Below are 25,100 nucleotides of genomic sequence, written 5' to 3' on the forward strand. Positions count from 1 at the left end.
TCTAAAAAAATTCTCAGGAATCCATTTAATTTTGGCCCCCAAGAAAATGTCACAGCTAGAGTACAGTATATATATATATATATATATTGTGGATGTTCCAGTTATTGCCAATTATGCATAGTGTATATATATGCAGTTGACTATCCAAATACACGCAAATATTGAAAACACATGAGTCTAAGCAGTGAAGCAAACAAACACAGTATTTGGTTGAATTTGCTGAGTGAGATAAGGGAAAACATCCTTTATTTAATGTCAATACTAAATGCGGTAAGGTCACATGTACTTGTCCCCCAATCGGATAATTTGCAAACTGCAGTTATACAATTATTCATTCGTTGATATACAAGCAATTTATTCATAATGCTTCATATATATATATATATATATATATATATATATATATATATATATATATATGACAAGACGTGACAAATTACACAACATAATACAGTACATGAATTAGAAAATAAATGTCACGATCCAGAAATAAATGAATAAATTGCATTTTTGTCATACGTATTACATGATTTAGTTACGTCTACGTCCATTTGTACGGCATTTATTTGGTAGAATTTGTTCATTCATTCCTACATATAACAAAGATCGGTCCGCTATGTAAGCGAAAATCCACAATGTAGAACAGCAAAATGGTGGGGGAATACTGTTTCTTCAATAATTTGTAACCATCACACTCAGTAAATGTGTTTTAAGTTATCATGTGCCTCTTGATACCAGCGTGTGTTTTTGTGTGTATACTGTGGATGTCTCCTTCTCCGGAATGCTCCTTTCCAACTTTGGAGACGCAAACGATATGTAAAAATTGGTCAAATCCACCTGGCTGATTGCAACGTGTACAGTTGCTGAGTTCGTATGGAAATCCAAGTGCCTTTGGCCAAACCCCAGTTTTGAATTCCTGTTTGCATGCACTTATGTGGTGCTGCTGGTAAGGGAGTCCAATCATTTGATTTTTTTATTTCATCCCTTTATAGAGCTTTGTAAATGTATTGGTCCCCCAAAAACATTTTGACATTTTGCCCTATGTCAAGCTTCAAACTTATGGATAAAAAACTCAAAAAATATTAAAAGTATCAACAGCATCTGAAACACAATCATGAAAATAAAATAAATTATTTCAACGTTTTAGATCCTGTTAACAAACGAAACATTGAAAAGTAGGAATTGCTAAAATATTGGCTCCTTTTCCGCCAATATGTAGTTTAATCTCAATTTGCTGCAAGTGAGACTTTTTAGGTATGTCTACAATTTCTGCACCTCCGAAACAGAAAGATTTGCCCATTCTTTCTTAAAAACAGCTCCAGTTCCTAGAAGCAGGGATGTGATTGAGGTGAGGAGAAAAAGTCTGAAACCTAGCCAGGGGTTTGGGGACCCAGGGCAGAGCCCAGTGGGGGGACGATGCCCCCCCAAAGCTCCTGGGTTTTAAGCAATTTACTTGTCCAAAACCATGCTTAAATTAATAATTTAACATCTTTAGAAGATTTAAATAACAAAATAATTTGCCCACATACCTGATTATTTTTGTAAATACTGCAAGGTCAGTTTAAACCCTGCAGCTTGTGCAACGATGTGGCCAATTTATACAATTTTTCTAACGGCCGCCAGGGTGCGCCAGAGCAATAAAGGAAAGAGAGAGACAGTCGGATTTGTTTGCTACGCAAGTGAAAAAGTCGGAATTCCGACTATAGTCGGAAAAATCACATCCCTGTAGAAGTTTGATGTTGATCGTTTGTGCACAGCATTTTTCAGATCTTTCCACAAATGCTCTGCAAGATTGAGGTCTTGACTTTGGCTTGGTCATTCTAACACTTATAAATTGTAGTTTTAAACTATTCCATTGTAGATGTAGCTCCATGTTTAGGGTCGTTGTCCTGTAGGAAGGTGATCCTGTACCTCATTCTCAGGTCTCTTGCAGACACCAACCGATTTCCTAACAGAATCTTCCTCTATTTGTCTCCATCGATCTTCCCATCCACTCTAAAAAGTCCCTGGTGACGAAAAAACAATCTCAGAGTAGCATGCTGTCACCACCATGTTTGACAGTGGCGATTGTGTTTTCAGGGCAGTGTTACTCTTACGCCAGACATTATTCTTTAGTTTCAGGCCCCCAAAATTTAATTTTGGTCTCATCTGACACTAGCACCTTGTTCATGTCTCCATGTCTGTCCCCCGTGTGGCTTATTGCAAACGCCCAACAGGCCTTTTTACGGTATTTCTTCAGAAATCGCTTTCTTCTTGCCACTCTTCCATAAGAGGTAGATATATGTGGAATATGACCAACAATTGTCTTCTGCACATATTGTGAAACCTTAGCTGTCTATGCATGCATGTCATCTCATATGATTATTGGTTTCTTGCTTGTTTCCCTGAATAGTTTTCTCCTTGTTTGGCCTGAAAGTTTAGAGGGATGGCCAGGTCCTGGTAGGTTTGCAGTGGTTTTATGCTCTCTCTATCTTTATGTTATTGCTCGAACAGTAATCCGGGAGATGTGTGAATGCTGCAAAATCTTCTTATATCTGATTCCTGCATTGAACTGTTCAACAATTTTGTCCCAGACCTGCCTGGTGTGTTCTTTGATCTCCATAATGTGTTCAGGTGCACAAACTGAGACTTGAATTCATATAAGTGAACTCTGTTTGCCATGGAGAATACTTTCACTAGGCGCTGTATTTCCTGTATTTTTTTTCCTTAGATGCATTCTGCCTTGCAAAATTAGGGCTCAATTAACCTGTTCCTCCATTCATGAATACAGACACGTGTGGATAAAATTTGTAAAACTAAAGAAAAAAAAAATGACAAGTGTGAATGCTCATGTAAAATATTTATCATGTGTGTTGTTTATGGATTTTTTTTGTAAAAGAAAGCTCTATTTAAATAAAGATCCTGTAGTCTGGGTCAGAGATATTTTCATGGTTTCTTCAGAATTTCGAATATATATTTATATCAACCTGCTAAATAATCATACCGTATGCCCTTTTTACGAATAACATGAGAAAAGCACTAAAAATTAGTACAATCAAATATTTATTTTTTTTGTATTTTACTAGAAAAATAAGCGAAATAATATTTAAAAGTACCTAATTTATCTGACAAAATTTTGTGGTTTTACCTTTTACGATAAAAGTTATTATTTTACGAATTTAAATATTTATAAAAAAATTAATAATACAGTAAAATGATAATAATCATGACAATACTTGAAACTAAAAAAAATAGGCCAATGGGGCAATATTTTTTCATTAAAACGATTCAATTCTTAATCTATCCTCCATATCAGATGTTTTTAGATAAAGACCCACCTTTCCATTCGAATGACAAGCTGAGACCCAAATCAAGAATGATTAACTGAAATGGTTTTGGAGTTTAAAGCTAAGATATATCGTTCAGTATATTTACCTTCAAATAATAATACAAATAAAAAACAAGACCAGCAAAATAAAAAAAAACTTTAAATATAATATATACTCTCATTTGTCTGTCCCTGTGTGCCCTGCGATTGGCTGGCAACCAGTTCAGGGTGTCCCCTGCCCACTGCCCTATGATTGCTGGGATGGGCTCCAGCACCCCCGCGACCCTACTGAGGATAAGCGGTGCAGCTAATGAGATGAGATGAGATATACTCTCATGTAAGCCAACATTGCATTTAAGCAACCCTCTCAAACTGCTTTAAAATGAGCCACACACTAAAATAAATTTAAAACATAAATAAAGTGTTTACCTAGACATTAGTAATTACAGTATTTAATTATTCAGCTAAATAATATTTAAATATAGCCTAAAATGTAATTTTTATAGACCACTTACGGTTCCTTCGAGCAGCGCTTCATTTTCAGACACTCGCACACCATTTTGTATTATGCAATGATTTCTTCATGAACATTGTTGTTTCCCACTTTTCCTTATCAATAACTTTTTTAGAAACCATTGTTATGGGTAAAAATAAATAAAATACACAAAATTTAAAATAAAATTACATTTGTATCCTTGTGAATGAGGCGATTGCAAGAGATAGCGCAGAACATTATCTCCATCTACTGTTCAGGAGAGTATTTCAGCCTCCGTTTTTTTTTTTTTGGTAGCATTTTTTTATTGCCAGGGCAAAGGCCCACAAACCACTAAAAACAGGTCTGTGACCCACTTTTGGGTTTTGACCTACCAGTTGAGAAATACTGTTTAAAGGAATATTGACTTATTGTACCCAAGAAATATGCTTTAAATACATTAAAGGCGTACAGAAAGAAAAATAAGTTGAAAAGCATAATATATGAAATATATGACTCTTGAAATGTCATTTTTCAGGTGTCACATTATTTTGCGCTTTTTAAGAGTCTTGTTTTTTGCTTAAAAAGGGTATATTTTATATTTCAATTTAATGATAATTTATCATTTATTACTAATATTTTACTAATATATTTTATGGGGTAAAAATCTATAATTTGTTAACCAGCATGTTCATTCATTTACGTTTTGGCCCATTTATCTATGAACTAATTTGCTTTAACTGAAATAGATAGATAGATAGATACTTTGTTCATCCCCGAAGGGAAATTCACATTTCCAGCAGCATCCCTGAGCTGAGAACAATCGAGAACAATCGAAAATAACACGGGAGCTGCTGGAGTGGCTGCCATTCGTGACGGCGCCGGAAGAAAAGATTCAATTTGAATCATGTACAAACAAACAAACAATTGAATCATGTACAAACAAACAAACAAACAAAATATTCATGTTTCAATAAGTGGAGTGTTAATAAAATGGGGGGAAATGTAAACATTTGAGTTAACACACCAAAATCAAAACGTGTCAGTTTTGGAGAAAAGCCCCAATTTTATAACAATCTCAGTTGCAAAATTCCCATCACACCAAAGACAAAAGAAAAAGTTTCATGCACGTTTAAAACGACCAAACAACAATTTATTATTGGTGTCTTTAGCTTCATGCTAACGGACAATGAAAAATGCCGTATTCAGGCTAACATTGGTGTAAAATTAACCCGAAATGAAGCGAACAAACTATAACTGCAATTTCCGTGTCTTAAACTAAGTCTATTGCAGCATTATACTTCCCCCAGTGGCGAGCCGGAGCACACCATCTTCCTCCCATGGCAGATAATTTTCTTGTTTTACGATTTTTCAAAAACTTGTTTTTATAATTAAAAAAACATCCATCCATCCATCCATCCATTATCTGCACCGCTTATCCTCAGTAGGGTCACGGGGGTGCTGGAGCCCATCCCAGCCATCTTCGGGCAGTGAGCAGGGGAAACCCTGAACTGGTTGCCAGCCAGTCGCAGGGCACACAGGGACAGAAAATTCGCTCATTCACACCTGGGGACAATTTTTTGGGACCGGACAATTAACCTGACATGCATATTTTTTTTTGGAATGTGGGAGGAAACCAGAGTGCCCGGAGGAAACCCACGAAAGCACGGGGAGAACATGCAAACTCCGCACCGGAAGGTTGGTAGCTGGATTTGAACCCATGACCTCAGAACTGTGCCGCACACGTGCTAACCACTGCGTCACCATACTGCCATTAGAAAAACAATTTAAGGTATTTATTTTGTATTAGTTTTTTGAAATATAATTCTTGAAAAAGGAAAATCATATGCTGACTGTCATCTCAAATAACGTTATTTTTGTAAAACAATAAATTCACACATGAAGAAAACTAATAATTGTGTAAATCTGACCTCATAATGCAACCAAATATGAATATTGCACTAAATAAGCAAAATTATCCACCGAGAGTGTTTTTTGGCATTTACATTTATGTAAAGGGACAGTGTGTATAATTTAGCACCTTCTATTGTTCTAAAACATAAATAATTCCAATCAAAAACAAGATTGCTTGAAAAAAATAAGCAATGGTATATGAACTATCAAGCAAACACACATTTTTTTAACTTGTAAATTTATTCTACATAAAATGAGCCTCACCTAATATATATATATATATATATATATACTGCCCGATGATTGCTGTGATGGGCTCCAGCACCCCCGCGACCCTACTGAGGATAAGCGGTGCAGCTAATGAGATGAGATATATATATATATAAATATATATACATACATACACACATACATATTATGAAGAAAACACAATGCATGATTTAACAATTTATTTGTGTGATATAGCTGCAAATAAGTATTTGAACACCTGAGAAAATGAAAGTTAATATTTGGTACAGTAGCCTTTGTTTGTTATTACAGAGGTCAAACGTTCTCTGAAAATTTTCACCAGGTTTGCACACACTGCAGAAGGGATCGTGGCTCAATCCTCCACACAGATCTTTTCTGGATCAGTCAGGTTTCTGGGCTGTCGCTGAGAAACATGGAGTTTGAGCTCCCTCCAAAGATTTTTGATTGGGTTCCGGTCTGAAGACTGGCTGTGCCATGCTAAAACCTTGATATGCTTCTTACTGAGGGAAGGAGGCTGTTCCCCAAAATCTCACAATAGACGGCCCCAGTCATCCTCTCTTTAATACAGTGCACTAATCCGGTCCTATGTGCAGGAAAATATCCCCAAAGCCCCCCATGCTTCACAATAGGGATGGTGCTATTCGGATTGTACACTTTATTCTTTTTCCTCCAAACACGCTTAATGGAATTATGACCAAAAAGTTCTATTTTGGTCTCATCTGACCACAAAAAATTCTCGCATGACTTTTCTGTATCATCCAAATGGTCATATGCAAGCTAAGGTGGGCCTTCACATGTGCTGGTTTAAGCAGAGGAACCATTCGTGCCATGCAGGATTTCAAATCATGACATCTTAGTGTATTACCTACAGTAACCTTGGAAACGGTGGTCCCAGCTCCTTCGAGGTCATTGACCAACTCCTGTCATGTAGTTCCGGGCTGATTCTTCACATTTCTTAGAATCATTGAGACCCTATGAGGATATATCTTGCATGGGGCTCCACTCAGATTGAAATTAACCGCCATGTTTAGCTCTTCCATGTTTTAATGATTACTCCAACAGTGGACCTTTTTTCACCACGCTGCTTGAGAATTGCTCCATAGCCCTTTCCAGCCTTGTGGAGGTGCTTAATTTTGTCTATGGTGTCTTTGGACAGCTCTTTGGTGTTCCCCATGTTACAAGTTAAAGTGTTACTGATTATATGGGGTGGACAGGTGTTTTTATGCAGCTAACGTCCTCAAACAGGTGCATCTGATTCAGGATGATACAAGGAGTGCAGGTGGACTTCTAATGGGCAGACTAATAGGTCTTTCAGGGTCAGAATTCTAGATGACACACAGGTGTTCAAATACCTATTTGCAGCTGTATCACACAAATAAATTGTTATTTGGGGTGTTTTTCTAATAACTTTCATGTTATCTGTTATCTTCATTTGAAAAAAAAACCCAAAGAAATAAAGACATTTCTAAGTGGCCCCAAGTTTTGAACTGTAACATATAAACTTTTAATGACATGTCCCATTTTACACTATACTTTGTGTTGCTTTCAAGTTCAGCTCACGTCCTCGTATTTTTTTGTTCCCAAATGCTCGACAGTACCACGTTACCAAATCGTGTTGTCTTTATTCTATCTGCTCCACGTTGGCCATCTCTTGCTCCATATCGGAAAAGTACTGGCTGCAGTTGGGGTTGCCCCTAACAGTGGGGGCCGCAGGGATGGGCTGGCCGGTGTGGGGGCTCACACACCAGCATTCGCCCCTCTGACCATAAAGAGACATCTTGCACTGGAATGAAACATATCGCATGTTCAAAGAAGGAATGTCAAAGAACCTTGGGAACTGTCACCGAGACCAGGGGTCGGGAACCTTTTTTACCAAAAGAGCCATATTGGTAAACTATATAAATATATACAGGGAGTGCAGAATTATTAGGCAAATGAGTATTTTGACCACATCATCCTCTTTATGCATGTTGTCTTACTCCAAGCTGTATAGGCTCGAAAGCCTACTACCAATTAAGCATATTAGGTGATGTGCATCTCTGTAATGAGAAGGGGTGTGGTCTAATGACATCAACACCCTATATCAGGTGTGCATAATTATTAGGCAACTTCCTTTCCTTTGGCAAAATGGGTCAGAAGAGGGACTTGACAGGCTCTGAAAAGTCAAAAATAGTGAGATATCTTGCAGAGGGATGCAGCACTCTTAAAATTGCCAAGCTTCTGAAGCGTGATCATCGAACAATCAAGCGTTACATTCAAAATAGTCAACAGGGTCGCAAGAAGCGTATAGAAAAACCAAGGCGCAAAATAACTGCCCGTGAACTGAGAAAAGTCAAGCGTACAACTGCCAAGATGCCACTTGCCACCAGTTTTGCCATATTTCAGAGCTGCAACATCACTGGAGTGCCCAAAAGCACAAGGTGTGCAATACTCAGAGACATGGCCAAGGTAAGAAAGGCTGAAAAACGACCACCACTGAACAAGACACACAAGCTGAAACGTCAAGACTGGGCCAAGAAAAATCTCAAGACGGATTTTTCTAAGGTTTTATGGACTGATGAAATGAGAGTGAGTCTTGATGGGCCAGATGGATGGGCCCGTGGCTGGATCGGTAAAGGGCAGAGAGCTCCAGTCCGCCTCAGACGCCAGCAAGGTGGAGGTGGGGTACTGGTATGGGCTGGTATCATCAAAGATGAGCTTGTGGGGCCTTTTCGGGTTGAGGATGGACTCAAGCTCAACTCCCAGTCCTACTACCAGTTTCTGGAAGACACCTTCTTCAAGCAGTGGTACAGGAAGAAATCCGCATCCTTCAAGAAAAACATGATTTTCATGCAGGACAACGCTCCATCACACGCATCCAAGTACTCCACAGCGTGGCTGGCAAGAAAGGGTCTAAAAGAAGAAAAACTAATGACATGGCCTCCTTGTTCACCTGATCTGAACCCCATAGAGAACCTGTGGTCCCTCATTAAATGTGAGATTTACAAGGAGGGAAAACAGTACACCTCTCTGAACAGTGTCTGGGAGGCTGTGGTTGCTGCTGCACGCAATGTTGATCGTGAACAGATCAAAGCACTGACAGAATCCATGGATGGCAGGCTTTTGAGTGTCCTTGCAAAGAAAGGTGGCTATATTGGTCACTGATTTGTTTTTGTTTTGTTTTTGAATGTCAGAAATGTATATTTGAGAATGTTGAGCTGTTATGTTGGTTTCCCTGATGAAAATAAATAATTGAAATGGGTATACAATTGTTTTTTGTTAAGTTGCCTAATAATTATGCACAGTAATAGTCACCCGCATACACAGATTTCCTCCTAAAATAGCTAAAACTAAAAAAGCCCCACTCCAACTTCCAAAATATTCAGCTTTGATATTAATGAGACTTTTGGGTTCATTAAGAACATGGTTGTTGTTCAATAATAAAATTAATCCTCAAAAATACAACTTGCCTAATAATTCTGCACTCCCTGTATATTCTCTATATTTGTTTTTATTTATTTATTCTTCAAAGAGTCACACCATATATTATAAGACAAAATTGCCAAATGAGCTTCCCCATAAAGGATTTCTGAGGAACGTACTGCCAAAACGGGGTTTGTTTAGGTCAACCGCAACTGTAAACTTTAGTCAAGACTGTGCCCTTAAAAATCTAGGACCGAGCAACTTTGTTTATAATAATAATAATAATAATTTCCTTGTATTGTCATTCTGTGTAACAATGTACACAGAACGAAATGTCGATTGCACCTGACCCGTTGTAGCGAGCCGATGCAGCCGCAGCCAACAGAGGGCGCCGCCGACCACTTTTTAAGTCTTAGGAATGACTCGGCCGGGGCGCGAACCACCGACCTCCCAGTCTCAAAGCGGGCGCCTTACCATCTAGGCTACTGGCTAGTCACGCACATGACTCAACAATGGAATCATCAGGCTTGGAACACCATTTTGCTCCAATAGTATTATATCTCCAAGCCATATGTACTCATGAATCGATCCATAGGTTCCCAACCCGTGCTCCAGATGGTTCATTATTCACCTGTTTGAGGTTATATTGCCCTCTCCTGTCACAGTTAGGGATGTGCAAGGAATAAAGGTCCTCCAGGGGACCTCGATTTTCTCTGAAGGGCATCTTGGAGATCCTCTCCAGCACCTGGTCTAGCTCCTGCTGACATGGGGTCTTGTACCAAAAGCAAAGCATAGAATCATTAGGTCTTTTAAATGTATTCCTAAACATAATTTTTGTTTTTCAATAAGCACAGAACGTGTAGCGTTACTCCGCACAATTATGAAAATATGTTGCAAACTATTCCACATGCAAGGATTTGTGGAGTTTCGTCTCAAAGTTGTTTGATATAGAGCTGTGAAGTCATTGAAGAAACACAACACTTTCAAAATGGCAATTCCCATTAACACAACATGAGTGGGGAGCTCCGAAACAGACAGCCATTGTCGTAATTAACGATTGAATACCGCTTATTTCTGCTTGGAGGTAGACGATCGTTGCTTTTTGTTTGTGTTTTTTGCTGAGTGTGTCGCATTTTGTGTAATTTTGTCTAGCTTGCTCCCTATTTGTGTCGGGGCTGCCAGGGGCTATCATGTTTTGTTTGTTCCCGTTTGGTGCTCGTTGGCTGCCAATCATGTTTTATTTGGCCGTTTAGCCTGGCTGTTTGCCACGTGTTTTTGATTGGCTAGCCTGGCGTTAACGCCAGTTTTGCCATGTTCCTTGGTTTGTTTAAACCTGGTCACTTTTCATTGTTGGTTCCTGGATACCATGGCGGCTCACTGCGGGGTTTTTTTGGATGCCAAACCCGTGCTTTTACGCAAAGTCTGGGACCGCCTTTTATTGATCGGTCCCTGTTGGCCCCCTTTTTCGGGGCTCTCCGTGTTTTTTTTTTTTTTCCCAGTTAGCCCCTTTGTGGCTGCTCGGCCTTTGTTGTACTATTACCGAATCCACCTGCACAACATCTTCTAGGCATTCTTCAAAAAATTACCTAAAATTCCCTTAACACACTCATAACCTCTGTAACTGATGAACACATAAAACCTTATCGAGACTGACCTGCTAGGGTGCTGGTGTTCCTCCAATTATGTCACAGCTCAGAATAACAAAGTCAAGACATGCTGTCTTCAAAAGGCAATATCTCAAAAAACAATTGGAATATACCAATATACCTTTGTGATTAAAGGCTACAGTATACAAATAAACATGACTTGACTTGACCAATTAAATTTATAAAGATTCTATGCAAACATCATTTACTACTTACGTAGTTAAATTTTGCACATTTGAGAATTTGGGATTACCTTTCAATCTATGTGTTGCGTAATCGTGGTTTTGTGAGATATCAATCTAAGTCTAGTTCTCTTTGCTGGTCATTTGGCTCATTTTCTTAATCAATATTTTCTTTCATTCAATAGGAAAAGTGTGTTTCTTTTTATTTTATTTTACTCATTATTTTTTTATTTATATTTGTATCCTTTTAAGTACAAAATCACACACAGAATATACATATTTGAATTGGTTTGTTAAGTAAAATGAAAGACTATTTAAAAAGAGCAAAATAATCTTATATGTTTGCAGATATTTTGTTTGTAAAAAAAAGACCAATTATTGAAAGTGTTGTTATGGTGCAGATCAACACGCCCCATTCGACATTTTCTACTCCCCTGATTTGGAATATTTGGCGGTGAAATGCTGACCATTCAGGCTGGTGAGGGAACTCTCGTCAACTATTATTGTGGCAGTTAAACCACCGGGGGTTAATTCTAAGCTCACACTGGAGAAGCATCATTGTCTCATTAGTGGGCTGATGATCAACTACCCAGAGGCTGCTGTGATAGTAGCGGGTAATAAACTAAAGTCGGTGTTTCCCAAATTCTAAAAATAAATTTAATTTCATCCTCTGTGCACTCCGGTTTCTTCCCACTTTGCAAAAAATGTATGACAGGTTTGTTGGCCGTTCCAAATTGTCCCTAAGTGTGAATGAGCGTGTGAGTCTCTGAGTGCTCTGCAAATGGCTGCCAACCAGTTCAGGGGGTCCCCTGCCCACTGCCGGCAGAGGGCTGGGATGGGCTCCAGCACCCCTGCGACTCTACCGAGGATAAGAGTTGAAGAAAATGGATGGACGTCAAATTTCACACCAGAAACAACAACACTTTTGACCAAGTATATTGACACATCCCGGCTGCCTACAAGGCTGTAGCAGCCCCAGACATGGTGATGTCTGAACATATATCAGAGGATCTCATACTCACAAACCAGCCTTTGGTCTGACGAACATATTCAACCACCAAGACAGTACTGGTCTGGACTGATGAGGCCTCCTCCACACTACAGGACGATTTTAAGAACACATCGACATAAACCTGGAGGAGTATATGTCATCTTTACTGTCTTATGTTCAGTTATGCACAGACACTCCTCTTCCTGTGAAGACTAACACTGTGTTCCCCAACCAGAAACAGCAATGTGCAGTGGCTGCTGAAAGCCGGCAATACCGCCTTCAAATCAGGAGACGGACTGGCCTAAAGCCGGGCGGGAAGCTGAGCTGAAGAAAGGCATCAGCTCCAGTATAAGGACAGAATCGAGGACCATCTCAACCACAAAAACGCCCAGAACATGTTGAAAGACATCAGGACCATGACAGTACGAGACCACACCACAGCTCATCGGTCATGACTTCACCCTGCCTGACGCAGTGTTCATTTTACCTCTGAAAAGTGATGGGTTCCGGGGACTCGCATGCCCAAAAATCTCTGGGTCCTGACAGATATCTATGCGTCCCCAAAATTTGTTATCGAGGTTGAAATTTTAAATCGGCGACAAATATATAATATAAATCTATTTTCATTCAATTTTAATCATCACACTTAATTGGTTATACAAAGTAGTTATCACTTCCGATTTTTCAGTTCTCATTATACAAAATAATATTGCTGAAATATTAGTTTATATATTCATGCAGTTTTAATCACTCCAGATTTTTCATCTTACATATTCTTCGTGGTTTGCTGTCCCACCACAGTTGTAATGCCTTCTCAAGGTCCAATTGTTTGGTAAGATGCACCTTAATAAGCTGGTGTTGTTGTGTTGCTGGGTGCACGCATCACAGAACATGTATCCTACATTATCATGCTCCTCATAGCGTAGCCAGGAATATAATTTAGTCCATTTTGGCAGAAAAGTCCTTTTCTTGATAGGAGTATACATTTGTTTATTTTCTTTCGTCGAATCGTTCGCTTCAACATACGTTTTCCCTTGCCTGCGCGATCTTCTGAAGAATTTCTCCGCCATTTTTTTGTGCCGGAATTATTGCCATTGTTACCACTTTCTGTATTATGGTTCGACTTATTACTGACACTGAAGAAATTACCAATTTTTTTGTTGATTTGCACCTAATACCAACTGTTTTTCCGGAGGCATACTTCTCTTTCACTCGACAACCGCCACAACAATGATGTAATCTCGAAACAACGAGATCTCGTTTGCCGAGATCGGCGCGAGACCAAAACAATGGCGGATCTGCCTGACGAAAAATTTGGAGTGCGGTAAATCTTTGTTAATAAAAAAAAAAGTAATCAGGGAATAATGACAATTTTGTGTCCAAGAAGTTGCGTCCCGGGGACGCACGTTGATTTGACCCAGCAAAAATGATGCGTCTAGGACGCAGGCAAACGAGAACACTGCTGACACCCTACAGCTTCTTTGCCTGCTTAGACACACCAAGTAAGAGAGAAGCTCTACATTTACCTCGGCTAAAGGAGCAGCACCAGCCCCTCGTCCTGCAGTAGCCTCAGGTGACATCCACCCTGAGGAGGATCAACACCTGAAAAGCTGCAGTATCGGACAAAGTATCTGGCCGAACTCATGCATAGCAGATTTTTTTTTCTCATTCTTTTCACCTAAAACGAACAGCAATCCATGATCTGCGGTGCGACCGGAAGCCGGCACATCGCGGGTGGTTCTGGTCCCCATTAACCATGATAAGTGAGAAATCATAGTATCGTGTTTTCATACCCATACAGGGCACCATGTAAAAGAGCGCAGTCTCCATAGTTGGTCCTATTTCAGAATTTAACACACTGGAGCGCACCTGCCCGAAAGGGCGGTTGTGCCCTCGGCTTACATGAACTGTTTTCCCTCGTGCATACAAGGTGCAAATGTTCCGTGCTTTACTGTTCTATTACATTTCTATTACAATAGATACAAAGACGGTTTAGTAACGTTTGGGCCTCGAGTGGTGACATACAAAGGGGTGGTTAGGTCATTTTTCAGCACAATAAAGACAAGTGTGCATATTTAAAATTACAACGGTAGCAAAACTGAGTTTGGTTGTGGTTTATTTAAGTATTGATTAAAAAGTAAAACACGGTAAAAAAACTTGTCAGAGTTCGTTTTCAGCCTCCTCCAACTTGTGAAACTTCAGTTAATTAATCTTCAGTTCTCTCGCAGCTGCTTGGTTTCCGTGTTCTTTTGCCTTGCATAAAAATTAATAGAATAGAATTTACTTTTATTGTCATTCTTTGCAACAATGCACAGAGAACGAAATGTCGATACAACTGACACGTACAGTTAAACTGTAGCAAGCCGATGCAGCCGCAGCCAAACAGGGCGCAGCCATTTTAGACCCAACTGCTGTGTTGGGAGTCATTAGGTGGCCAAACCCCCCAATTCCAACCCTTAATGCTGAGCGCCAAGCAGGGAGGCAATGAGTACCAATGTTGTAAGTCTTAGGTATGACTCGGCCGAGGCTTGAACCAGCGACCTCCCAGTCTCAGAGTGGGCGCCCTACCATTTAGGCTACAGAGCTAGTAACACACACCATATAACACATATAACACACCACTGTTGACGAAAACACAGAAAGCATTCAATGGAGGGAGAGAGCTTTTGGATTTAACCCATATTCGGGGGGGACAACCTCCAGGAGCACAATAACTTTCAAATTGATAGATAAGCTAAGGCATCAGCATCCGTGAGCACGTCCACTAATGTTGTATGCGTGTGACGTCAAACCTCCTCTTCGGCTCAAGCGGGATATGATTGCAATCAAACGAGAGGCTCTTAAAGGTCACAGGAGACGCATAGAAGTCGTATTGAGTTGGAAATGTGAACAATCTCACAAAAACATCAGATTTCACCCAAATATATTTTAAGGTTTGACTCAGCCAAGGCTCAAACCTGTGACCGCCCATTCCCAGGAATGAGCGCCCAACTCTAAGGCCACCAAGCTGCTCCACATTTGCCGCACTGCATAAGAGAGAGGGCGCACTGTGCGAAGAAAATCTGAGACTTTTATGGGCGTGAAAATACAGTAATACAACGTTTCTTGTATTGAGTTTGACCTTGGATAAATATGTCAATCAAAACGTGTAGACCTGCTTGTAATTTGCAAATCAGTCGCTGCTTCTTTCTCACCAGTCTGGGTCGTGTAGGTTTAAGTTCTTCGACCTTGTTGCTTTTCATCTTGGTCATCATCTCTTGACGATGCTGTCGCACGGCGCTCTCTTTGGGTCCCATCCAGACGCCCTCTTTACCTGCTGTACGGACATCTTCTGTCAGCAGCTCGACCGCCTCACCTGTCGGGGAAGAGTACCATGACTCAAAGTTAGGGTCTATAACTCAATTTGGGGATTCAAAAATTTGATTCTGATCTGTTTTTTTTAATTTACAGTGCTGTAAAAAAAGTATTGGTCCCCTTATTAATTTCTGTGTCTTTGTGCATATTATCATTCACAAAGGTTTCAGGTCATCAAACAAATTTTAATATCACACAGACACAACCCAAAAAATACAAAATGCTGTTTTGAAAGTTATATTCCATTTATTCGATCAACCCACTGCCCTAACCATCCACCCACATGTCAATCCATTAATCCATCAAGACAGATACTTCCTCCCTCTCCCTATCTACCTACCTACCTAATTACTTAACTACCTAACTACCTACTTGTCAAAATACACACCCAGCCATCCTCCCCTCCATTTATGTCAAGCTCTATTTTAATAGTAAATTAGAGTGAATTAAAGATAATTGTCAATTTTACAATATTTACTCTAAATGTTAATACAAAACTCAGGCATTTCGTGAAACTGCTTCTGACAAAATATCGCATACAACGTGAATTTAAAGTCTGGGCAACCCTGCATATAAGCACACAGTTTGTAAAGGGCCAAGGCCACAATCTCTTCGACTGTATGTTCATGCACCCAGCCGCAGAGGACCACACCACTAGACCCCCCCTCCTCCCCTTTATTGCAGTTCAGGCCTCGGTGGGCTCGGGTCAGCAGTCTAAACAGAGGAGCAGGCCAACTGTCCAGTCTACTGCTTTAGTGAATACCCGGACAATGAGCTCCTTTCGAAAACTGATCCATGACAGATTCCCAGAAGGCACAAAGGCCAGAGGTGCCATGCAAGATTCGGGTCAGCAGAGTGTACACGGGTGACCTTTGCTCTATTTAGGCCCAGCTAGTTGGTTAAGTCTCTGAACAGAACAAGTAATAAATATAAATCAAAGTAACAAGTATTTGGACGTGGAGTGTCCTTATAACCGGTATTGTAGAACTTCCAAGGTCCCCAAAAGTAGTTTGTGGATCAGATGGATATTTTCTAGGAATGCTAAAGAAGTAATTACTATGTTTTCCAGACTATACGGGACACCTCAAAAAACCCAAATTGGTCAAAACGTGAGCCTTATAACGAGCCTTTCCCAAAGTTCTGGGTTGGCAAGAGGATAGTGGACATGTATGTCAGCTCCCTCTAGGTGAGGCTCATTGTGTAGAATAAATGCAAATTTCTCAACATGTGGGCATTTAAAATGAGGATGTTTGCATCATAGTTGCTGTATCATTTTCTCATAATTTTAATAATTTTTTTCATTTTTGAATGAATGAAAGAAAATACCACTAGAGAGCACTAAATATTACAAACTGTCCCATTAAATTTAAGTACATAAGGATAACCAACTAACCGTGCTTTGTGACCTTCAAGGATTACGGTAGTTCCCTGGTCTGAAAAGACCGAAATGTTAGTTATTGGTCCATCTGAATGCCGTGACTTATTCTCAAAAACTGCTGTGAACATTGACAAATGTCACATCACACAGAGTGACTCAGCTAAAAATTTAGGTGTCATATTTGACCCCGATTTGTCCTTTCAAACACATGTGAAGAAAATTACCAGAACCGCTTTCTTCCATCTTCGCAACATTGCTAAAATTCGTCCTATGTTGTCTCAGTCGGATGCGGAGATTATAATTCACGCGTTTGTTACCTCCCGTCTCGATTACTGTAATGCACTACTCTCCGGTCTCCCGAAGTCCAGAATCAAGAGTCTTCAGCTGGTACAAAATGCTGTAGCGAGGCTTTTAACTAGGACAAAAAAGTCCGATCACATCACGCCGATTTTAGCTAACCTGCATTGGCTCCCTCTTAGCCTAAGATGTGATTTCAAGGTTCTCTTAGTATTATACAAAATCATACATGGACTTGCTCCCTCATATCTTTCAGATCTGATTTCCCCCTATGTTCCAGCCCGAAGCCTTCGTTCTGAAAGCGCCGGTCTACTGGTGATCCCAAGAGCCAAGAAATGTTCCGCAGGTTCGAGAGCGTTCTCCATCCGGGCACCGGTGCTGTGGAATGCTCTTCCCCTTGAGATCCGATCTGCAACCTCAGTGGAAATGTTTAAATCAAAGCTCAAAACACACTTCTACTCTATAGCATATGAATAACCTATACTTTTTGTGGACAATTTCTCTGTATTATTTGTAATTGCAGCATCCTTTGCCTGATAATCCTGAAAGGGGGATACCAAATGTGCGGTCCCTTCTCAAGGTTTCTTCGTTTTCCTCATGTTAAGGTTTTTAAGTTTTTCCTTGCCCTCATGTTGTTTCCAGATCAGGGGATGGTGTAATAATAGTCTGAAATAATAGTCTGTGCAATAACCTCGGCAGCCCTTTGAGGCTCTTTGCGATTAAGGGCTATACAAATAAAAATGACTTGACTTGATAACTTGGACAAAGAACTTTACTAAAGGTGTATTCATCATCTCTATTGGGAGAAATTGGGGCGGCAAGAATCTGGGCACTGTTTTGAAGAAGTCTGTGTTGGGTGGAGGATTTTTGCAGGGAGGATTATCTCTGGGCTATTTCAGTTTGTCAGGCTTTGACTGGACAGGAATGTCTCTTGTTAGCTAACCGTGTTATTACAGATGGCATTGCTGTTTCTTTCCACTCTGGTTCTTATTCCCAGGAGCGCCCTTGTACTTGACATTGTTTCCCTCTCAACGTGGTGAAGTGTGGATGTAGTTTAACTTACACATAGATTGAGCTTTATGTCACAATGTATTTATTTATATAAGATGGGTTGCATACTTTCTACAAACTATCAACGGCCCCATCGTGTGCCACTAACTGACACAGATAAAAATGACATGGTATCAATCAACACAACATGGGGAAAAATGACCAATTAATGACTGGGGGCATGACTTTTCAAATGAGATGTCATTATATGTCACGCAGGTAAACAACATGCTTTTGGGGGTACAGGAAGCAAACAGGTACGTTGAGTGTACCCGTGAAACTAGTGGGCATGCTTTCTGTTCCATCCATTTTGATGTGAAAAAGGAGAACGTGATTAAAAACATAGACCTGAATAACAGACAATTGAATTTCTTTTCAGGATAAATATCAACATGATCTTTCAAGATCATTATTCTCTAACGCCACTTGCTGGTTAAGAGGTCTCAAAATACAAATTGACAACTGTAATCCTTATGTAAAATGTTGAACCAACTCATAAGCAGCCGTGAAGTATTATAGCCGATTGTATATTGCTGTGGGGACCGGCGGAGCGCCTTAATGTCAAGTCATGTTTATTTGTAAAGCCCTTAATCTCAAAGACTCTCAAAGGGCTGCACAGATCAAAGACTATTGCAAACCATAGACTATTATTACACCATCCCCTGATCTAAAACCTACATGAGGGCAAATAATACATATATTATCAACATAAAATATAGATTATTTATGTGCTATAGAGTAGGAGTGTGCTTTAAGCTTAGATTTAAACATTTCTCTATGAGGTTGCAGATCGAATCTTAGGGGGAAGAGCATTCCACAGCACCGGGGCCCGGATGGAAAACGCTCTTGAACCTACGGATCTCTTCTTGACTCTTGGCATCACTAGTAGACCAGCGTTTTCAGAGCGAAGGCTCTGGACCGGAACATAGGGGGAAATCAGATCTGAAAGATATGAGGAAGCAAGTCCATGCACTATTTTGTATTGTACCAACAGAACCTTATAATCACATCTTAAGCTAACAGGGAGCCAATGCAGGTTGGCTTAAATCGGGGAAATACGATCAAACTTTCTTGTCTTAGTTAAAAGCCTCACTGCAGCATTTTGTACCAGCTGAAGGCTCTTGATTTTGGACTTCGGGAGACCGGAGAGTAGTGCATTACAGTAATCAAGACGGGAGGTAACAAACGCGTGAATTATAATCTCCGCATCCGACTGAGACGGCATGGGACGAATTTTAGCAATGTTGCGAAGATGGAAGAAAGCTGTTGTAGTAATATTCTTCCCGTGTGTTTGAAAGGACAGATCTGGGTCAAATATGACACCTACATTTTTAGCTGAGTCACTCTGGGTGATATTACATTTGTCAATGTTCAGAGCAGTTTTTGAGAACAAGTTACGGCATTTAGATGGACCAATAACTAACATTTCGGTCTTTTCAGAGTTAAGGCGCAAGAAGTTGTGTGACATCCACTCTTTTATCTCAGTGAGGCAGGCCTCTGAATTTCCACAATTTAGTGTGTCAGATTCCTCCATCGGAAGATATAGTTGAGTGTCATCTGCGTAGCAATGGAAACTAATCTCAGACCTGGAGTATCTTTCTTTGGCATTATTTCGGCCTAAGATAAACAGCACTGTTGTGGTTGTGATCCATTATCCCCGGTCGACCATTGCTAAGCCCTGGGACAAGAACAATGCTTTTTTCCCGATTTTGGCCCACTAAAGCGTGCCAGTGTGACCCCCTAAAATGAACACCACTGTTTGGCTGAAATTGATTATCCCCAGTGAACTACTTCTGAAAGCAAGGGCTACGAAAGCAAATTTGTGTGATGGCTTTTTTAATTCTGTGCTGAAGAACACCTGTGTGATCATGATCCACGATCATCCTTTGACTATTGGGCTTCTGGTCCCAATTTATGACAATTTCTAAGGAATTATACTATTTATGTTTTGTAATAAGTGTAAACGTGCCTGAAATAAGCCTTTTTATACGTCTCTTGCATACATATCTGTCTTCGACTTGCAATAATTTTGCTACAGAACGGAAATAGTACAATACAAAGTTCAAAACGTACTACGGAGTTGTCCCTTTTTCTGCAATGCCCACAATTCCCTAAGAGATGGCACAATAGAACCACATTTAATGTTTTTGGAAGTATACGATATGTTCCCAGCTGCACAATTGGTCAGCGGAACTACAATGAGGTTTCCACATGTGGAACAGATAGTGCCTTCCAAGCTTATCTTTTTAGATTTGCTTTCAACCTGTTTCATAATGAATCAAGCTATTCATTAGAAATGAGTGGACAGGGCACCGACAAGGTTGGAGAGGTTACGGAACAATCATGATAGTAAAAGGGATATTTTATAATTTTGCTTTAATTCTGACTGTTTCAAAACCAATTTCATGGCATGTATTAGATACAGACACTGTGGCACCAGCAGGGTTGGGTAGGGTTACTTTAACTTGATTACTTTCAATTACTTTTGGATTACTTCAATACCAAATATGCTAATAAAAGACAAAATAAACTAAATATGAATACAATTATGACTCACAACACATGGTAAACTTTCTCTCATGGCTTTGATCTCCGGCAAAACTAACCTAAAATGCGACAGAAACAAAATGAAAATAAATCCAAACAGCTTGCCAACATCATTTTTGCCGTTCCATGTGTTCCGTTACTCCCCAAGCCTGCACAAAATTTAGTAATTGTATTCATATTTAGTTTCTTTTGTCTTTTATTAGCATATTTGGTATTGGAGTAATCCAAAAGTAATTGAAAGTAATCAAGTTAAAGTGACCTTACCCAACCCTGGCCACCAGATACTTAAAATTAACTTGAGCAATCATTATTTTACCCCCTAACCCAGTCGTTCTGCAAAACATTGGAACCCGATGCCGCCCTGGAGTCAAAAAGCTTGCTTATTCCTGTTTTAGCAGCAATCAGTCCGTTTGCCCAGGGTAAAATGCCCTTTAAAAAATGACCTTTTAAAAAAACATAGGCCCACACAAAAGTGATGTAAAGTACTCAACAGTTGAAGTGCCTAGTGATTCCTGACCTTTTACCCAGCAACAAATGACTCGGTTTCTGATAAGGTCGAATCGATTAATAACTCAGTCCTTACGTGTGACGGCTCCTTCAAATCATGGGCAATTGTTGTCCAGCACAACAACATAAACATGTCATTTCAAACAAAATTATTGAAAAAGAACAAATCACCTTGGGCTTCATCGAAATAACGGGACTGTTTACTTTGCGTTTTCAGTGACCCGTCCTTGTACAAACAAAGCTCATGAGCCTGACTGGAGTCCTCCTGCACACACATTCGGCCCATTTTCTAGGTAGGCCGCATTGTATGCTCTCTGCAGGTCAAAGCCTAAAGTCCAGCTTTTCCAAACAATGCAACATTCCTCCTGCTGTCTACCGGCTCTCTCCACCCCCTAAAAGAATCATCAACATCAACATTGGGATTTTTCACCCCAGAACTCCATCAAAAGGGTGCGGCTTGAGGGAATTCTGACCACGGTCTTTTATTGGGTTCTAAATAGACATATAAAAACTGATATAAAATCATGTGACCAATATAATAAATCACAGTTTAAAAGTGCAACAAATATTAGCATTTGTAAGATAATGAGAAATAGGCAATGAATCTGAAATCAAAATACAGGAATGGCAATGTTTTTATCCGATTTATCCGCACTCATATTCCTTACTAAAAAAAAAAAAACCCCGGATTGAAAATAAACCAACATGACTTAATCCAATTTTCGAGTTCCTTTTATAAAAAGGAAAAAGAAAAGAAAACTTCTGAGGTTTTCTTGACAAAAATGGCTTAGTTTATGGGTTGCTTTATTTAAAGGTAATTGTGTAATGTTTGACCACTAGATGACTCTGTATTGTCTAAGGCGACAGAAAACCATTGCCAAATAAGCACAGCGTAGCAGCAAGATGCCAGACAAAAACGGTGCTATATATATATATATATATATATATATATATATATTACATCCATTATCTGCACCGCTTATTCTCAGTAGGGTCGCGTGGAGGTGCGGAAGCCCAACACAGCTATCTTTAGGCAGTGGGCAGGGAACACCCTGAACTGCTTGCCAACCAGTTGCAGGGCACACAGAGACAGACTATTCACTTAACTATAGGGACAATTCGGACTGGCCAATTAACCTGACATGCATGTTCTTGGAATGTGGGAGGAAACCAACGCAAGTATTAACATGCAAACTGCACACATGAAGACTGAAAGCTGGATTTTAATCCATGACCTCAGAACTGTGCTGCGGACGCACTAACCACTCACCTGCTGTGCCGCTTCTATATACAGTGGAACCTCAGTTCTCGACCATAATCCGTTCCAGAACCCTGTTCGAAAACCGATTTGTTCAATCACCGAAATCATTTTTCCCATTAAAAATAATGTAAATCGTTTTAATCCATTCCAACACCCTGAATGTTTACCTTGAATGTTTAACATAAACATAAAGCTAACCCAGGCTAATCGTACGTTCGCGTTATCGTAATCTTCCGTACCAAAGATTCCCCTAAAATGAACGTGTAAAAATAAAAAAATCAGATCGTTTACAAGTCATTTAGCACCCGGGTCTCCACAACAAGTGGTGAGCGGTTCATTGGAAAGGGGGCTCCGTTCCAACACCCTCAATGTTGGGCTCCGTTCCAACACCCTGAATGTTTAACATAAACTTAAAGCTAACCCAGGCTAATCGTACGTTCGCGTTATCGTAATCTTATGAATAGGATTTCTTACCTTTGTGGTGGTCAGCAGAAGGCGCTCGCACACCTCCTTCATATTTGGCGTACAACTTAAATGCAATAGTTGTACGCACTACTTTTCTTTTTTTTCACCTGTAGCAACTTTGCTGCTTGCACTGACTTTCTTCAGAGGCATAATAAGGGGCTAAAACACCCGTACGCCGCTCAGCATCGCACCCTAGCGTACTCACTCATGCATTACCGGCGTTCGAACTCCGATTTTTTGACCGAAAAGCGAAGCAAGAATTTCTCTAAATGTTTGGTCGGACACCGATTTGTTCGAACTGAGAGGCGTTCGAAAACCGAGGTTCCACTGTACAGTATATTACAGTTTTTGAACCAGTGTGCCGCGTGACCTTGTCTAGTGTGCCACAGAAAATGCATGGCATTGTTCAGTATCTTCTTCCAGTGGTAAGTCGAGTAAGTGTAACGTTAATCCATATCAGTAGGTGGCTTTCCAAAAGACGTACGCTACATTTTGAGGGATAAAACAGTTGTATCAGTATTTTTATAGAAAAATATAGGATTAAAATGTAATAAAACTTGTAAAACATGTTGGAAAATAGACTTAAAATCATAAACTAAAATTATTAACTATCATGAATAACCTGTAATACTTCCGGGTGACCACAAACTATTTAAAAATATACTGTCAATTTAGGTGACATGATATAATAAGGTTTAAAAAACATGAAACTGGTGCCAGGAATTAATTTTTAAACATTTTCATGAAAAAAGTGCCCCAGCTGAGAAACACTGCACTAAAATACAGGATTTAATTGAGTTAAAATCCTTACCTGACTTTTCACAGAAATACACCATCAGCTCCCGTGCATAGGGTACATTTGGGTTGAGTTTAAAAAAAAAAAAAAGTTTTCTACGATTATTAAAGGAGCTGTGTGGAATTTGGAACTGTTTTTACTCGCTGCCCCAATTTCCCAGCTTGTGTCATAATTGCAGCCCCGGGCAGCTCGTTCATAATGTAAGCACATGCACTTCTTAGACACACTTGTATAAAGTATTTTTCGAACTTGTTGGGGGTTTGGACTCTACTTGACGCAGGCCTTTTCTTACTTCTACCATTCTCATGTTATACTAACAGAAAAAACCGTTGGCACCTCAAACGACACGGCCCTTTTAACATATACGCTTGAATTTTAACAGAAATACGTCATTGGAACCCTGCGCATTTAGAGTGGATTTCTTCTCATTTCTGTTAATTAAGTAAATGAATCAACGTTGGGGGATTTTTTTTCTCGTAACAACCAAGAAGGTTGGTCAAATTAACCCAATTAATAAATCAGTCCACACCTTGACCCAAATTGGGTTAGTTTTGACCCAACTGTCTTTAGAACGCTCATTGTTACAACTTGGCGACTGACCGCAGGTCTGCTCCGGGTGCTCCGGGTTGGTGATGTCGGTGTCGACCGCGTGCCGACACAAGCCCAGGCCCTGAACCAACTGCTCCAGAGGAAGTTCCGAATTTGGTGTGGGGTAGCATCGCAAGCCGGTGGCGCATCTCGGGGTGTACACGCCGCAAGTGTCGCCTTCCTGGCGGGCGCACACCGGGCAGCAGCCGCACCCTGACTCGCGCACAATCTCCGCGCACGGCTCGCTGAGATGCGGGCAGAGCGCTAGGCGCTCCGCTGTGCACGCCGGGCAGCGGAACACTAGCGAGGCGCCGGCGAGGGACGCGCCGGCGAGGGACGCGCTGACGACGAGCAGGCTGAAGAGGGTAAGCATCGTTTTCTGCCTCGGCGTTTGTGGCATCGTCGTGGGCTACTATGGTGGAAAGAGTTAGCAAGTTTCAAAAATGGGAAAAGAAAAAGAGGGAGGGCAGGGGGCTCTGAGCACGAACAGGTGAAGCGGACGGTGGTCTGCCGGGTCCTACAATTCTCAAATGTCATATTTGAGGAGTGGAATTCTAACCCTTTACAGTTACACTCTGCAAAATACATCCAGTTAGTGATCTGAGCATTAAAATTCAAATCAAAATGTATTCCAATCGTACTTTTTAGCCAATAAATTGCATACCTGTCAAGCTCCAGGGCTCCATGCCCTTAC

General features: G+C 40.3%; 1 protein-coding gene across 2 annotated transcripts; it reads right to left on the minus strand.

Annotated features, from left to right (window-relative positions):
* Positions 1–423: 423 nt before the first annotated feature.
* Positions 424–24,912, minus strand: igfbp2a (insulin-like growth factor binding protein 2a). 2 transcript variants are annotated; one of them, XM_088332580.1, is made up of 5 exons: positions 24,419–24,912; positions 15,358–15,518; positions 9,976–10,116; positions 7,549–7,725; positions 424–2,006 (listed from the first exon to the last, which is right to left on the minus strand). In XM_088332580.1, exons 1-4 carry the CDS (start codon positions 24,804–24,806, stop codon positions 7,564–7,566), a joined length of 852 nt encoding a protein of 283 aa, XP_088188706.1. In that variant the 5' UTR covers positions 24,807–24,912; the 3' UTR covers positions 424–2,006; positions 7,549–7,563. The 2 variants fall into 2 exon arrangements, with proteins under 2 accessions (XP_088188706.1, XP_088188705.1); XM_088332579.1 differs by lacking the exon at positions 424–2,006 and having other exon boundaries at positions 7,423–7,725; positions 24,419–24,911.
* Between the last annotated feature and the right edge of the window lie 188 nt (positions 24,913–25,100).

The sequence above is a fragment of the Urocampus carinirostris genome, chromosome 3 (assembly GCF_059441175.1).
Source record: "Urocampus carinirostris isolate Australia breed hairy pipefish chromosome 3, RoL_Ucar_1.0, whole genome shotgun sequence".
Taxonomy (NCBI): domain Eukaryota; kingdom Metazoa; phylum Chordata; class Actinopteri; order Syngnathiformes; family Syngnathidae; genus Urocampus; species Urocampus carinirostris.